Here is a 16,448-nt window from a genome sequence, read left to right as displayed (position 1 = left end):
CAAGACTTCCCAACCATCTCACAAGGACATCCAGGGCAACGATGCTTCATTCTGGTTTGCTGGTAAACCCACTGGGCACGATGCCTCAGGATAAGTGACAAGTAGGTCTTGTTACTTGTTGCTCTTGACCAGTGACAAGGTTTCTAGCTGCCCAAGAATCTGCATTTTTAACAAGTATCCCAGGTGACTGTATGAATAATAAAAAAATTACATCATGGACATTTCCTTTATTAGAGGAGCACAATCTCAGAGGCTATTAAAAAAACCTTTCAGTGTGGAATAAAAATGTTTGTCTCACATGGCCTCCATGGACTTAGATGGAATCTAGAGAAAGCACTAGGTGGAAGACACAGTACTGGGCTAGGATTCAAATCTATTTTCTACACCAACTAGCTATGATCTTGTAAGAGATCATCTACAAAAATGCAAGAATGGGAGAAGGAGAGTTAGGCTCAGTAGTCTCTAGTATAGTCTGAATATTTTAAGACCTTTTTTCATGTCATAATGGGAAGATATGAAGTAACTGCCTAGGCCTAGTAAGACTACCTTTCCTGGCCCTTCCCACTAACTGGGCAAGCCCACCAGAGCCACTGACCACTTACTAAGACTTCACAATGGTTTGATAACCATGTGCAGGATGCTGACTTGAGCCTCTTCCAATTCTCTAGTAACCTCACTGGCCAGGCAGGGCTCAATATACCTCTTCACCTGTGGCATGGTTTCTGATCAAGTTTGGTGTCACCTGTAGGATAGGGAGAAGGAAGAAGAAACAAAGGTAAGAACAGTCAAAGTATGACATCTAGCTTTAATTTTACTTTTACCACCTTAAGACAAGTCATCTAGGTCCACACCATGGACCTCAGAATTCACTCTTGTCAAGCACTATTATTAGCATCACAATTATCTTCTTTATCTGGCAAAGACTCTTACAACACCCACATTTAATAAGGATCCTTGCCTCTATTTTTTTTATGGGTTAAATATTTTTTTTTTTTTTTTAAATGAGACATCTTGGGTACAGAGGCACCAAGTAAATATACCAAAGCAGTAGAAGTCAGATCTGAACTAATGCTGATCCTCCTAGCTGCCTACCCTCTTTAGAGCTCAATCAATATCCTATCTTTGAAAGGAGGTAAACTTGGTATCTTAGGGGCCCTTATGGCAATTATGACTTTTTATTCCATGCTGCTGCTGCTGCTAAGTCGCTTCAGTCGTGTTCGACTCTGTGCAACCCCATAGACAGCAGCCCACCAGGCTCCTCTGTCCCTGGGATTCTCCAGGCAAGAACACTGGAGTGGGTTGCCATTTTATTCCATATTCCTGACTAAAAGTGAACTAAACCTCCATCTAATCATCATATGGCACTCGGTTCACACTGATAAGGAAAGCTAACAAAACCCTGGGCTTTGGACCAAGGCCTGTCATTTACAATCTCAACTCCCACCAGGACTGACCTTACCCATATCAACTGTGTGCATTACCAAAAGGATCACGAGGAGCTAGGTAGGCCCATGGCTAGTCCTCTACCTCCAAGACCCAACCACAAGGAGGAATGTAGCTCTGAGACCTGAGACCCACACAGGATAAGCCAAAGTCCCCAAAGGGTTCTTTCTAAGGAAGCAGCCTACTGCCTCTATGTTTCCCAGTCCCTAGCTGCTTTGCATGAAAAGCAAACCCAGAAATCTAGCAATTCAGTGATGACCCAAAGCCCAGGATATTAATTACCATTAGATGCTGGCAACACCAGCTACTATAACTAGACTTCCTCTTACTGCAGGGAAGTGCAGGCAACCTTCAAATCCCAGAAGACCCAAGGAGCAGTTTCTCAGGGTTTATTTTTAACTGTTTCACCTACAGTTAAACAGAATACAGTGTTCTATAACTTACTAGTGATAATGAAGCCCAAGAGAAAGCTCTCCCACCGTAAGTTAGGAAGATTCATACTGGATAGTGTAAGCGTTGGGGGGTGAGGATGAGGCAGCTTTGATGGGTTTGAGCCCTCTCTTTATTGGATAAAGTAAAGCAGCCATTGCTGCACACCCATAAGCAGCTGTTCCCATCAGCGATTTTTTAGCTTATTAAGTCCAAAGGGGCAGGGGTGGGAAAGGAATGTGTATAGGTCCTAATTGGGAAATACACAGTAAGTGTAAAGCCTGACTCATGAAATGCCTGCACTAAGGAACCAAGAATAATTAGTAGTTAGTGCCTTTCTCTAAAGATAGAGGTCTTATTTCCACCATACCCTATTTTCACCTGGCCCAGCTCTTTTCCAAACTAAACTGCTCCAGTTCCCAGCTTCCTCACCAACCCATTTATTCCACTTCTGTTCAGGTCAGCAAATTTCTAAATAGAAACCATTTCAATGTTTGTCTTAACTTTGCTGGTCATAAACACATCATGAGAAAAAAAATTCCAGAAATACATTAAGAATAGAAAGCAAAAGTCATAAAATCCCAGAAAGTTTAACACTTGGGATATATTCTTCTTTACAACTTTTATGTACACATACAAACATGAATTTTTTCTTTTTATTGGAGGATAATTGCTTTAAAATATTGTGTTTGTTTCTGCCATACATCAACATGAATCAGCCACAGGTATACGTATGTCCCTTTCCTCCTGAATCCCCCCCATCTCCATCCCCATCCCATCCCTCTAGATTGTCACAGAGCACTGGGTTGAGCTCCCTGTGTCACACAGCATAATCCCACTTGCTATCTATTTTACATACGGTAATGTTTGTATTTCAATGCTACTCTCTCCATTTGTCCCACCCGCTCCTTCACCCACAGTGTTCACAAGTCTGTTCATGTCTGTGTCTCTACTGCAGCCCTGTGAATAGGTTCATCAGTACCATCTTTCTACATTCCATATGCATGCATTTTATTTAACAAACTGGATGAAACCATGGCCTTTCTTTCGATTAATACACTGGGTACATCTTTCCAAGTCAAAAATTCATCTACAAGACTATTTTTAATGCCTGTGTTGTATTATTACATGAATACACCAAAAAATTTATTCAAATTCCTATTAAAGAACGGTAAATTTTTTCCATTTTTTATTGCTATGAACATTCCCATACCTAAATCTTTTAAAATATCCTTAAAATATTTTTGAAGAACATTTAAAATTTATTTAGAATATTTAGAGTATAGCCCTAGAAATGAAACTGCTAGGTCAAAGGATATGCAACATTTATTGTGGCCACTAATATATATTGCCAAATTGCTCCTACAAAGGATTACATGGAAATTGGATCTATCCCACCAACGCTGCTGCTGCTATTCGCTTCAGTCGTGTCCGACTCAGCGCGACCCCACAGACGGCAGCCCACCAGGCTCCCCCGTCCCTGGGATTCTTCAAGCAAGAACACTGGAGTGGCTTGCCATTTCCTTCTCCAATGCGTGAAAGTAAAAAGTGAAAGTGAAGTCGCTCAGTCGTGTCCCACTCCTAGCGACCTCATGGACTGCGGCCTACCAGGCTCCTCCACCCATGAGATTTTCTAGGCAAGAGTACTGGAGTGGGGTGCCATTGCCTTCTCCATCCCACCAACGCTAGTGTAACATTTTAAAACCTTTGCCCATGTGATAGATGTTAAGGGTAGTATTGCATTTTTTTTTATGAATACAGATATTTTTTACTTAAGAGAATTACAAAGATAAGCAAGATATAGCCTCTGCCTTTGAACTTAAATGAAAGGAAACAGACACAAACAGGTAACATTTACTATTATCATATTCATGATAAAAAAGGTTTCAGTTCATGGAGCCTCCTTTGAGTCTGCAGCTATTGCCAATAGAGAAGGTCCAAGAGAATATTATTAAACAGCAGCCCCAATCTTAAAAATCCATTTACTAAAATTCCAAGGAGTTGGGCTAATGCTATCACATCAGTGGCACTTGCTATCACTTTGTTGTTTCTCCTTCCTCAGTTCTTAAAGGAAAGAACCAAGTGGAAGCTGCCCAGGGAACAACCTGCTCCCTCTCCCCGCAAGCCAGTGAAGTGAATGAAGTGTACAGCAGTATATTACTGGAAGCATTTACTGATGCTGGATCTGAACTTCCATTTTTCCTTCTCCTATTTCCAGTAAACAATGATGAGCTGCAGTCATTTTCTTTAGGAAACAAAATGTCTTCTCTTCTTGAGACTCTTATTCCCAGGCAAATATGTTTATACATAATAACCATGCCAACTTGGAAAATAACAGATAAGAATCAAAAGAAATTACTTTTCAGCACCATGATGGGCCAGATACAAATGAAATCAAAATAGATGCCAACACAAGTACTTTTAAAATCCCACCCAACAAAGATGGAGGGATAGGCAATAAAGCAAATACACCAAAATATTAATTGCACCATCTAGGTGGTGAGTATACAAGTTTTCACTGCCAATTCTTCCAATCTTTCTGTATGAAAATTTTCATAAAATGCTGCAAAAAGTTCAACAAGCAGCTTGAAAATAATGCTGTAAGGTTTTTCCCTCCATTTTACTGCTAGAATGAGACACTCATTCTCTTAATTTTGCTTTTTTAGATCGAGATTTCTTGCATCAGACTTGGAGCTCTCCAACTTTTTAATGAAGTGAAATGAATGACAATATACTCAGGCAGGTTACCAACACAACATGTGGTAGGTTAGGGAAGGTTGAGAGAGGAGGACCCTAAGCTCCTGGAAGTGCAGGCTCACCACCTGTTATGTCTGAATAAGTGACTATTTCAGAAATCCCATTTCTCAGTTAAAAATTAACATTCAGACCCTCTAAACATTTGCCTCAGCCTACTTTTCTGCTTTATCTCATATGAATTCCTTATTTTCCATATTCTCATTGCAAAGAGCTGTGTAGGAAGGAGGGGGGCAAGGGATAAGGAACCAAAGCATGATATGCCCATATGCTTGAAGTTAAGATATAACAAAAAGAATTTTTATTTCTAGGGTTGAAGCTCAAAACTTGATGTTGAAGGACATGGTACAACTGACAGACTGCAGGACTCTGGGGAAAGCCTTATAATCAATCTCCTAGTTTGAAGTGTGTCCTGATTGGCCCATCTGTAAAACAGGAAGAAGACTCATCATAATGATCAATGAGGTAAATAAATGAGTTTCTGAGATGTTAAAAGTATCTCTAGTGAATGGGGAGGGGAATGAAGCCACGACTGTTGAGTAATGATCCAAGATAGGATAGGCAATCTTTTTCCAGGGCTAGGCTTTGAGGGTCACCATGTCTCTGATGTGGCTCCTCACTCTGCTGTTGTAGGTCAAAGAGGCCACAGACAAAACATCAACAAATAAGCATAGCTGTGTTCCAACAGAACTTTATTTGCACAACTAGGCAGACCATGAGCTGTGTTTGTCCACCTCTGATCTAGAATGTGAAGCCTACATAGGAATACCATTTGGAGGACCTGAGGAGGAGTGAAAAGAGGATGAGTCTACATATAGGAACCATTTAGCAAACACCAGACAGTAAGGATGCGGCTCCTGATCTGATAGCTTTCACCCAGGTTCCACCAAGGAAGAGACTGTCAGCAGCAGCAATAGTAGCAACATCTGTAAATACCAAGGACTGAAATCCAAACACAAAAACAGCATTATCTCATGAGAAATTCTTGAGAAGATATATCCATAACTAGAAAGAAACAGCAAGTTTCTGACTACACACATTTTGAAGAAACAGTTGACAGCTCAGAGCCTGTGGAGATCACGTTAGCAGGCACACAATAAATGTTTGTTGATGAGCCATTCATTTATTCATCCAATAAACATTTACTGAGGCCTACGAATGTGCCAGGCTGGGCTCTGGAGATGAAGACACTGTCCCTGCTCTCAAGGAGCTCACAGTCTAACTGATAACAAAGGAAGGGAGACAGGCATATACACAGACAATTACAATACAACCTGATAAGTGCTGTAACACTTATCAGGTTGTATTATAATGGCCGATGTAAAATTCATTTCCAGGGGGCGCTGCTCCAGGCTGCTGCGGGCTGTAACATCAAGAGAGGGGAGGAACAAACTGAAGAAATCAAAGGTTAAGTGCTTTTGGGCTATTTCAAATATGCAGGTTCTCCCTAACTCCTGATCATAAATGAATTTGGGAACTAAATACTGGCATGACATAAAATGGGACTCCCACTCTTAAGGTAGGTACAGACCTCCAGTAAAGGACCTTCTCAATCACCTCTACAAAGCAAGCTTTGTTGCTGTTACTTTGTTTCATTTTGCTTATTATACTCCAACCTTCCCACCATACACATAAGCCTATTCTTCAACTAGCTGAAAAAATGCTGAAAAATGGGAATTTACAACTAGATTAATTCCATATAACTAGGTAACAAAAAGCAGTAACGGCTCACTTGACACCTCTATATCCAATAATCCCCCTTAACTGAAAAAATAAAAATTAGAATGTGACTAAATATAAAGGAGATAGTATATAGCTCATGGAGTGGGAATAATAATTTAGAATGTTCTAATTAGTAAATATAATTAAACAGATTCTGAACCATAAATAACAGACACAGTTTCAGGAAACCAAAATAAAATACCTTACCACTCTCCAAGATCTTTGAGAATATATAATCTAAATCACTTCCGTATTAGAAATAAGAAAAATAAAAAAGAGGTTAACACACTCTTCCCAACACCTTCTCAAAATTCAGCGAGAGGTAGTAAGAGACTCTTGAGGAGAGATTACTAGTGTTAACTAGTCATTTGGTTCACATGATTTTATACAAAGATAGGATGGAATTTTTGTGTGTCACACAGTTCTTAATAAAGCCTAGGTTTTTAATGGCTCTTTTGTCTCTGCACCAGCAAACTGAACTGATGACATCAATAAATTGTTTCCATTTACACTGAGATCCCTGTCTTGGGACCCAGTGTCTCTGAGGCCACTATTTTCTACACTTAACATACCATTTTCCCCTAAAGCCATTACATTGCTCTTTTCTTCCCTGTTTCATTCTGCCAATTGTCAGCCCACATGCACAATGTCTTCTCAGGTGTTGCAGTTTGTTCCTCTTACCACATTACATCTCCAAAGAGTTCCATGTCATCTACAAATGTGAACATTACACCTTGTACATATCCTCCCCCAGATCACTCATAATAACATCAGTCCCCCAGTGGATGTGGGAAGGGTGGCTAGGCTACCATTTTGTGTCTTATCTACATTGGTTGCCATGTCTTATTAGAGGCAAAATGTTGCCATGTCTTCCCCCACACCCATAACCAGGGAGCATCACTGCTGTGCAGCAATCAGTGCTTTCCTTTCAGATAAAAAGAAATAGCTATCTATTTAAAAAACAGATAAATGTTATCTCAAAATGGCTACCAAGAATTTCACATGTATTCCATGCAGTAGTTGTCTTTTTTTTTCATACTCAATGGCAACAAACATATACCAGGTGTGTATGTCAACAAATGACAAGGGGTAATAGATTCTTTATATAGAGCACATAATATAGAGCTCTTACAAATATACAGCATTCAGACCCAAGTTGAATAGTTCACAAAAGGAAATAATAGCTAATAATTAGCATTTGAGAATCCAGCTGCATCAATAATACAGAGAAATGTACCATAAATCAAAGATACCATTCTTATACATGTAAAATTACAAAAAAAAAAAAAATTTATGTAGCTGCTGCCAAGTCATTTCAGTCATGTCCGACTCTTTGAGACCCTATGGACTGTAGCCTGCCAGGCTGCTCTATCCATAGGATTCTCCAGGCAAGAATAATGGGAGTGGGTTGCCATTTCTTAATGTAACTAAATGGGTACAAAAATTGACATAATGTTTTGGAATGCTATTATGGCAGGTCTTTAAAATGTTCAAAGTTTTTGATGAGTAATTGTAATTCTTAACTCTATAATATAAAGAATAACTCAAAAGAGAGAAACAATAAAAACTAAATGAAAAGACATTAATCATTAACTTAAAATACTTAAAATCTTAAGTACTTCCACACAATAAAATATCATGAAACCATTCGATGACAATTACAAAAATATTTAACATGGAAAAATGCACATTATAAACACAAAACATGACATAAAATAGTATAAATATATGATCCCTGTAGAAAAATTCAGAAAGAATGAAAAGAAGCAAATACATTTATTAACACTGGTTATCTCTGTGAGGTGAAATTATGGATCTTTTTCCCTCATATTTTCCCCTCAGACGAAGCTACAATGAATATTTACCACATTTCTAGACTGACGGAACTATTCAAACTTAATGGAAGAAAAACCACAAAACAGTTGACTGATTTGACCACATGATTTCAAATTTCTACTAACCAAATATTTAAATACAAAAATTAAGAGGCAAACAATAACCTGGAGTACATATTTATAAATTACAGAAATTTGAGTAATAGCCTTTATTTATAGAACACATTAAAATAGATAATAATAATAAAACTAAAACTCCAACTGATAAATCATTTAAGACATGAACTACCATCATATGAAAGAAAAATCAAGCTACTAAGAAACATATGGAGGAAAAAAGAATCCAAACTTAGAATCAAAGAAATGCAAAATTAAAGTAATACTGGTTTTTAATCCATTAAAATAACGTTTTTGACTACTCAATGCTTGTGTAAATTGGTACAATCTTTTCAGAAAGAAACTTGGCAATACATATTAAGTGTTAAAAATGTTCATACCCTTTGACATAGTAATTTCACTTCAAATGAATCTATCCCAACCAAATAATAAATGAAATCCATGTATTTTCTGTCTTTTATTATAAGAAAGAAAATTACAATTTTCTTTCCTTTACAATTAACATTGCTATCAAACACCAAAATATTAACAATGGGTAAGGAAAAAATCTCTACTGCAGCAAATGACTGGTTGTCTTAAAGCATCAGACCAGATCTCAAATCTGGCAAAACAAGAAGGGTGTGTCCAGCCTGCCGCAGTCGGCCATTTTAAACCCTCTGCAGAACAAAAAGCATAGAAGACAAGGGTAGGTAAGGATGACCACCCCACTAGGCTCCAGATCAATACTTTACTTTTTGTCTTCCACATATGTAACCTTATACAATGCACTGAGTAAAAATTAGCAAATAGGTCTCCTTTCTTAAATAGCATAGGTTAAGTTATGAATAAAATTTGAAATCGTAAGTGGAGGGTCCTTTAAATTTGCCGCATCATTTTGGTGGTTAAATATAATGTTTAAGAACACAGAATTCTGAAGCCATACTACCTGGATAAAAATCCAATCTCAGTCACTCAAAAGGATATAAAGCCTTGGATTTACTTTATCTGTATCCCTCAGATTTCTCATTTGTAAAAGATGAATAATGGTACTGCTATTTCATAAGACTGTGGAGAGTACTAAATTAGTTAAGGCATGTGTAAAAGCATATAGACCCAGTACATGACACATAGTTTAAGCTCCAAATACGTTTAAGTTTAATTATTATTATAGTTAGGCAAACAGGCCCCGAGAAGGAGAAAGACCAGTATTAGATCACAGCTAGGATTACTTAAAAGGCCTATTTCAATTTTGAATCCTGTGCCTTTTCTTCTACATATTTAACTGCTAAATTACTAGTTTTAGCGATGATTAACAATAGATCTTTACTGACAGCCCTCTAAGAGCCATGACAGTGCTGCTGCCTAAAAATAAAACAAAATAAAAGAAAATCGTCCCCCTAGATGAAACCGTGCTCAAAGTTCTACACACACACAAAAAATAATAATTTAGAAGACAGGGTGTGAAACCCAGGTCACCTACATACTACCGTCACCATTCGCCTAGATACCAGGTTTAAAGCAAAGTGGAACAAGGACTTGGAAACAGCCAAATCCTCACCCCTACATCCTCAAGGGGAGAAAATCAAGGGCTTCTGACCAACTGTAGATTCTCACAGTATTGCAACCACTGAGTTCTGCTACTCTGATGGAATGAGAAGGTGTCCAGAGCCAAGGACACCGACCCACTATCTCCGTGTCCAACAGAGAGCCCTCCAGAGGCGTACTGCCCGAACGTGGCCTTGTCACGAAGTGCTCGCGTTTTACGCATTTCTTACACACAGCCAGCTGCTGCAACCTTTTGTAAAATCATCATCGCCTCCGCATTTTTAAACCCGCATTATTCATAGGCCAGAGAGGGGCTAAGATTCTGAGTCAGTATTTAGTGGATCTAGCCACAGCGTAGGACAGCTCCGACTCAGGCTGATCCCCTCACCCAACCAGAAAGGTCGATCTGCTCCTCTGCAGGCCCTCATAGACCAAGATGGCCAAGCAAAAAGACAACTTACCTCCCCCCTCGCCATTTTGCAATCTTAATTACGCGTACGCTGCGCGCCTCCTCGCGTCATTTCGCTTGAAATACGCATGCGCCCCTCTCCCCCTCGCGTTAAATCCAACCCTCACAATGTCGTCTCAAATGCGCATGCGCAGCTTCACTCCCGCGGGTACCAACTACCAACAACTTTCCTTTCTTAAATACGAATTCCATACCCACTCCGCGCCCCAAGCCTTGCGCATGCGTATCTCCGGCTGTCCCTAGTGGAGCGTCCCCGCCCCCCACCCCCACCCCGCACATCAGACTACAAATACAGTGGACTCTCCGCGGATACGATGGACTAACTGTACTAAGCCATTCTATATAGGAGACTTGAGCATCCGCGGAATTTAGTCTTCGCGGGGGTTCTGGAACCAATCCCCCACGGTTACCAAAACACGACTATATACCTGCGTGCTACCGCGTCGTGCATCCTCACACTCTCAAGTATATTTGCGCACCGCGTCTGTCCCCCGACCTCCGTTTTTTATATATAAGTGCCTGATGATATCTAGATGTGCTTCTCCCTACAATTGTGCCCCAGTGCTCAATAAAGAAGAGCCATTACCAGCCTTCCTTGATAGGGGTAGGTGTGATAAACTAGGTAAGTGGAATACGGGAAAGACGTCAAAGCGTGCAGGTGTTCAGAGCAGATGCCAGCTCTAGATAGAATACGCCCTGACTCCCAGGGAGGGGCTTAGAGTACCCTCGGTTTCCGTAATAAGACCTACCACCCTGAACAAAGGCAAAGAAAGCTCTCATAACCGCCTAGTATTACAGCCCCGACCTTTAAATACATCTTCTACTGCATATGAGGAAATCCAAGAAATTTTAATGCAGGGAACATTATGGAAAATGCCGACGCTCAGGTGCTCAACCTTGATTAAAGGAAAGAAGCCTGTATTACTTTTACAATGGGAACTAAATGGTCAACATCCTTTTGTAGGTCTGAGGCCCGTACTGTCCCCCATTTTTTCCTCTCGTGAACGGGGAGAACACACAAATTAAGGATCCCCCTGGCCCGAGTTCCCTCCTCCACCCTCCATGTTCTTCCCCTATGTCGTTCCTTTACCTCCTGGCTGAATCGAAGGTCATAGCATAAATTCTTAGCGCCGGCCGTCCCAAAATATGGTGAAAGGGAACGACGGCACAGAGTTCGAGGCGCAAGAGCAGGCCAAGGTGGCAGTGGACAGCAGGCTGAGGACCAGCCCTGCCTCCAGCCGCAACGCTGATATCCGGAGAGGACCGCCTCCAGGATAGCTGCAATGTGCTTCAGGCGCATGCGCCGAGCACGCCCTCTTCTCCCGACCCCCGCCCCCACTCAAGCCTAGCTCTCTGCAAGGCAAACTTTTCGGCGGTCTTCACCCTTTCACCCTTACGCAGGTCCGTAGCTCATCCTGCTTCTTCAACATTTTCTCCCCTTGGTCACACCGGCCTCCGCCACATTTCCCTCAGCCCCTTTCCTCATGTATCCTTCTCCTGTTCTTAGCCCACCATTTCAATGCCATTCTCCCCCTTGGCTGCCTTTGTTCGGTTATCCTTAGTGGCCTATCCTTGTATTCTTGGCCTTGCCTGATCTGCAGCCCTATTGGTCCTCTTACTCAGCCCCTTGCGTGTCTGATACTGCAAACTGTAAAAAAAAAAAAAAAGGCAAAAAATACTGTTTAAAAGGTATTATACCCTCACAATCTTCTCCAAAGCAGCTCTCAAACTGCTCCAAAAGAGCTCTCAACTAGCTAGTGTTGGGCAAACAATGCCTGGTTGATGAAGAACCAACAGAGGAGACTCAGAGGCAGGGAACCAAAAGACTTTATGCACAGAGCATAAAGGGAAAGGGTGTTCAATTAGTTTGGGGGTAAGAAGGATTATGCAACACCTTTTTCTTTCTCTTCCTAACCCTGGTATTGTCTGGCCATTAAAAATACTGTTCAGTGTCCTTCAATGTTAAATGCAAGGCTTGTCTTCTGTGAGAAATTCACGTAGTAATTTTGAGAGAAGTGTATTGAATAGACTCTGAAATAGACTCCTCCTTGAATTTGAGAAGCAGAGAATACAAAATAATGTTTTGTTTCCCATTATGATGTTTTACTTTGGTGGCTGGTTCTTCTTGCTTTCTAAGAAAGCCAGTTTGGAAATACCAAAATTTAAGCCTCCCCCCCGCCCCAATTCCATAAATTCTGAGACCTGTAAAATGTGTACATCATCCTCTCTAATTGTTAAGAATGTTGAGACCAAAGCTTTCCCCTTAAGATCAGGAACAAGATAAGATGTCCACTTTCACAACTTAAGTTTGGCAATTTAATGGTGGTTCTAGCAAATGTAAGAAGTCAAGGCAAACTCGAGATGTAGAAAAAGCATTTGACAAAATTCAATATGGCTGAGCCACTAGTTGCATTTACATGGTTATCATTACGTTAATGTTGGCTATTGACCAAATCAATATTAGGAGAAAGGTGAAAGTGGGGGAAGGCAAGTGGAGTGCTAGAGCATAAAGTGTACCAAAAGATGATGTAGGTAAAAGAGGGCTAAATGTTTATTCTCTGAAATGGAAAATCATAGATAATGTCTAAAATGGAAATATCAAGAAGTCATAATATAAGCATTATTTATAGTTATGAACCAAACTATGAGTTAAAATCATTTAATGAATTGAAAGATTAATGGGTCACCACCAGCATTTTTTACAACATGACAGAAAACATCAAAGTGCACTGCAAGAGGACTTCCCTGGCAGTACAGTGGTTAAGACTTCATGCTTCCAGTGTAAAGGACTCATGTTAGATCTCTGATCAGGGAACTAAAATCCCACATGCTGCACAGTGCAGCCAGAAAGAAAAAAAAGTACATTGCAGGGAATTGGTAGTCCAGTGGTCAGAACTGCATGCTCTCACTGTGGAGGGCCCAAGTTCAATCCTTGGTTAGGAAACTTAGGTTTCACAAGCTGTGTGGCACGGCAACATATATATATGTTGTTGTTCAGTCATTAAGTCATGTCTGACTTTTGTGACCCCATGGGCTATAGCCCACCAGGCTCCTTTGTCCATGGAATTTCCCAGGCAAGAATACTGGAGTGGGGTGCCATTTCCTTCTCCAGGGGATCTTCCCAACCCAGGAACTAGACCTGCATATCCTCAATTAGCTGGCAGATTCTTTACCACTGAGCCACCAGGGAAGCTTGTATAGCCATAAGCCTACATATGGCTATTATGGCCAACATAATTTTAAAGGTGCATTGTAGACATTAAGAGTAATTATTTTTTTCTTAAACTTACTTGAGTTATAGCACACACTCACATACATACCCTCTATTGTGATATAAAATACATTTCTCCCTTCATTCCTTCATGTCTCAATTAAACCTGCTTGAAAATCTATACTTTAAACTACGGGCATGCATTACTTTAATAAAAATATAAACCTATAAAGGAATTTAAACATGATAATATGGTTTATTTAATGAACATATATCAAATTTTAAAACAGAATTTTTGCCATTTGAAACAATATACGAAGCACCATTTAATTATTTAAGAATAAAGTTCATTACATTACTCTATATTTGGCATGTGCACATGCTCTTTATCTATAACTTTTATTAGTTTTTGAAAACATTTTTCTTTGTGGTTGCATTTATGAAACCAGTTGTACATTCCGATCAAGTCATATTGAAATTAAAGGGCAATTGCTACATTCACTATTCTTGTGTCTATACATTTGTACTGGCTTCCTGAAAAAAATTCACATGCAAAACATATAGCTAACTAGTAACTTAAAGAAAAATATTTATTGTGGATTTTTAAAATTACACAACCTAAACCTTATTTCAAAAATTGTAAAATTTAGAGAAGGAAAATAAAGAGGAAAAAGTCTTATTGAATCATATAGCTCCAAAATAGCTAGAGGTTATATTTGAGTGTCTAGCTTTCTATACTTGTTTCTATATCTATATAAATGGACATGTCCATAAATCCTTATGAGTTTTATATATTATATAAACAACTTAGGAAACAGAGAGGAATACTGTCCAGTATTTAAATTAAGGTTTTTAATTTATTTTCCAAGGAATATCATGTTCTTCATACTGAGTGATTCAATCATATATGTTTTGTACCTTAAATGGTTATGATGATCTTGAAAACTAAGATTCTTGCAATAGGCTAAATTGTGGGTAAATCTTCCTGTGGCATTTTACAGATTTTTTTCCATTTTATGTATATCATATTTTTATAGACATTTGTATTTCATTTTTAACCCCCACAAATGAATTACTCTAACTTGTCATAATTTATTTCTGGATTAGATACATCTCACACATATTTTTCCTATGTCTATAGCACATGTATAAAAACTGGTCATCTACTAGACCACAAAGCAGACCTAAGACTTAATTATATGAAATCCTACAGAGCATATTTTCTGAACAAGAAGGGATTCAAACTCAAACTTCAAGACCCAAGAAACGTTTATTTAATTGAAAACTAAACAAAAACGGAAACCACCACTCAGCCGTGCTTTGGGCTTCAACTACAGGAGAAAAGTCAGGTGGGAGGGGCTGCTGGAAAGCCTGTGACACAAGAATGGGACCGTGCGCAAGCCTTGTGTGACGTCACTGAGGCCCCTAGAGAAAAACTGCCAGTTCTGTCTAAGGCGCCGTAAGGGGAGTTGTGTCGGGGCCTCCGGGGCAGCAGTGGACCCACTCACTCGCGGATCCCACCACAGCCATGAGCAGTAAGGAGTGCTTCAAGTGTGGACTCGTTGGCCACTGGGCCCCGGGATGCTCTAAAAGAGGAGGAGCTCGGGGGCATGGAGCTAGAGGCCGTGGCCGTGGAGCTCAGTGCATTTCAACCACCCGACCCGTCATCTGTTACCGCTGCGGTAAGTTTGGCCATTATGCTAAGGACTGTGACATCTGCTACAACTGTGGGAAAAGTGGCCACATTGCCAAAGACTGTGCCGAGCCTAAGCGAGAGGGAGAGCGTTGCTGTTACACCTGTGGCAGACCAGGCCATCTGGCTCGTGATTGTGACCGTCAGGAAGAGCAGAAGTGCTACTCTTGCGGCAAAAGGGGCCACATTCAAAAATACTGCACCCAAGTCAAGTGCTACCGTTGTGGCGAGATTGGCCACGTGGCCATCAATTGTAGAAAGATGAATGAGGTCAACTGCTACCGCTGTGGCGAATCCGGACATCTAACCTGGGAATGCCCAATTGAGGCTGACGCTTAATTTTTCCCTTTGTTCCCTACCTCTTTTTGCTGACTGATAATTGTATTATTGTCTCTGAAACCTCTTCTCTGACCAAAGATTGATAGATTGAGGCTACTTCCGGGTCAGTGAATTTTAATTACCATGTTAAAAGAGGAAAGGGCTGGTTAAATAAAAAAAAAATCTCAAAAAAGTTACTCACTTGTAGATGTCTTATAATTAATATGTTTCTGCATCACTGATGACTCGGATCATTGAACATCCTGAGCGTTAGGCAACTTCTAGATTCTTTGAATGCATTTTGATTTAACATTTAAGAGCCACTGTGTGCCAGCCACTGTTTGAGGAATTGGATACATATCAGTGAATAAATCAGACCAAGTTTGCAAACACAGGCCTAGAATCTATTAACAAGTAAAATAGTGTGTCAGATGAAAATAAATTGCCATAAAGGAAAAAAAAACAAACACCAGTTAAAAGGATAGAGAATGTGTGTGTGGGGACATATATTTCTGTCTTAGATACACAAGGCACCCTGAGGAGGTGACATTTCCTCAGAGACTTGTTGCACAAATAAAGCTGATCCTAGAAATGTCTATGATCTTGCCAAGTAGCTTTAACTTTAGTTATGTATTGATTGCTTTGATTTATTTGAACTCATTAGCTTTTAAATGACATTGAAATACATCTCTATCTGGTCTTACATAAGTGTATAGTTTAATGACAATAACCCAGAAAAATATGTATAATGTGTATAAGTAGCTTTGAGAGAGAACAGTGAGAAAACAACCAAACAAAGAAAACCATAGCAGCAAATTGTGAACATAAAGATACTGGTGATTAGTTAGACATACATTTTTTAATATATTTAAATTTATTTTAATTAGAGGCTAATTACTTTAGACATACATATTTTTAAAAATCTAAGAAAAC

At 39.7% G+C, this 16,448-nt stretch overlaps 1 protein-coding gene and 1 long non-coding RNA gene across 13 annotated transcripts in view; one reads left to right on the top strand and one right to left on the bottom strand.

Annotated features, from left to right (window-relative positions):
* The window catches only part of LOC129638515 (uncharacterized), a 73,161-nt gene extending 61,218 nt beyond the window's left edge, over positions 1–11,943 (bottom strand). For 10 of the 12 annotated variants that reach the window (XR_008707873.1, XR_008707877.1, XR_008707876.1 and 7 more), the window contains exons 1-3: positions 11,384–11,943; positions 603–742; positions 1–187 (exon numbers count right to left, since the gene is read on the bottom strand). This is a non-coding gene — a long non-coding RNA (uncharacterized LOC129638515). Of the gene's footprint in view, positions 188–595; positions 743–10,285; positions 10,395–11,383 lie in introns of those variants that run through there. The other 2 variants (XR_008707875.1, XR_008707868.1) reach the window with 2 other exon arrangements.
* A 2,973-nt stretch (positions 11,944–14,916) lies between these two features.
* On the top strand, positions 14,917–15,647 carry ZCCHC13 (zinc finger CCHC-type containing 13). Its single transcript, XM_055564681.1, is given in 2 exon segments — positions 14,917–15,462; positions 15,465–15,647. Coding segments are annotated over 2 exon segments (489 nt in total). The 5' UTR covers positions 14,917–15,032; the 3' UTR covers positions 15,524–15,647.
* Positions 15,648–16,448: the final 801 nt, after the last annotated feature.

Source organism: Bubalus kerabau, chromosome X (genome assembly GCF_029407905.1).
Source record: "Bubalus kerabau isolate K-KA32 ecotype Philippines breed swamp buffalo chromosome X, PCC_UOA_SB_1v2, whole genome shotgun sequence".
Taxonomy (NCBI): Eukaryota; Metazoa; Chordata; class Mammalia; order Artiodactyla; family Bovidae; genus Bubalus; species Bubalus kerabau.
The sequence above is the reverse complement of the archived record's forward strand: the minus strand, read 5'-3'. Positions and strand labels throughout refer to the sequence as shown.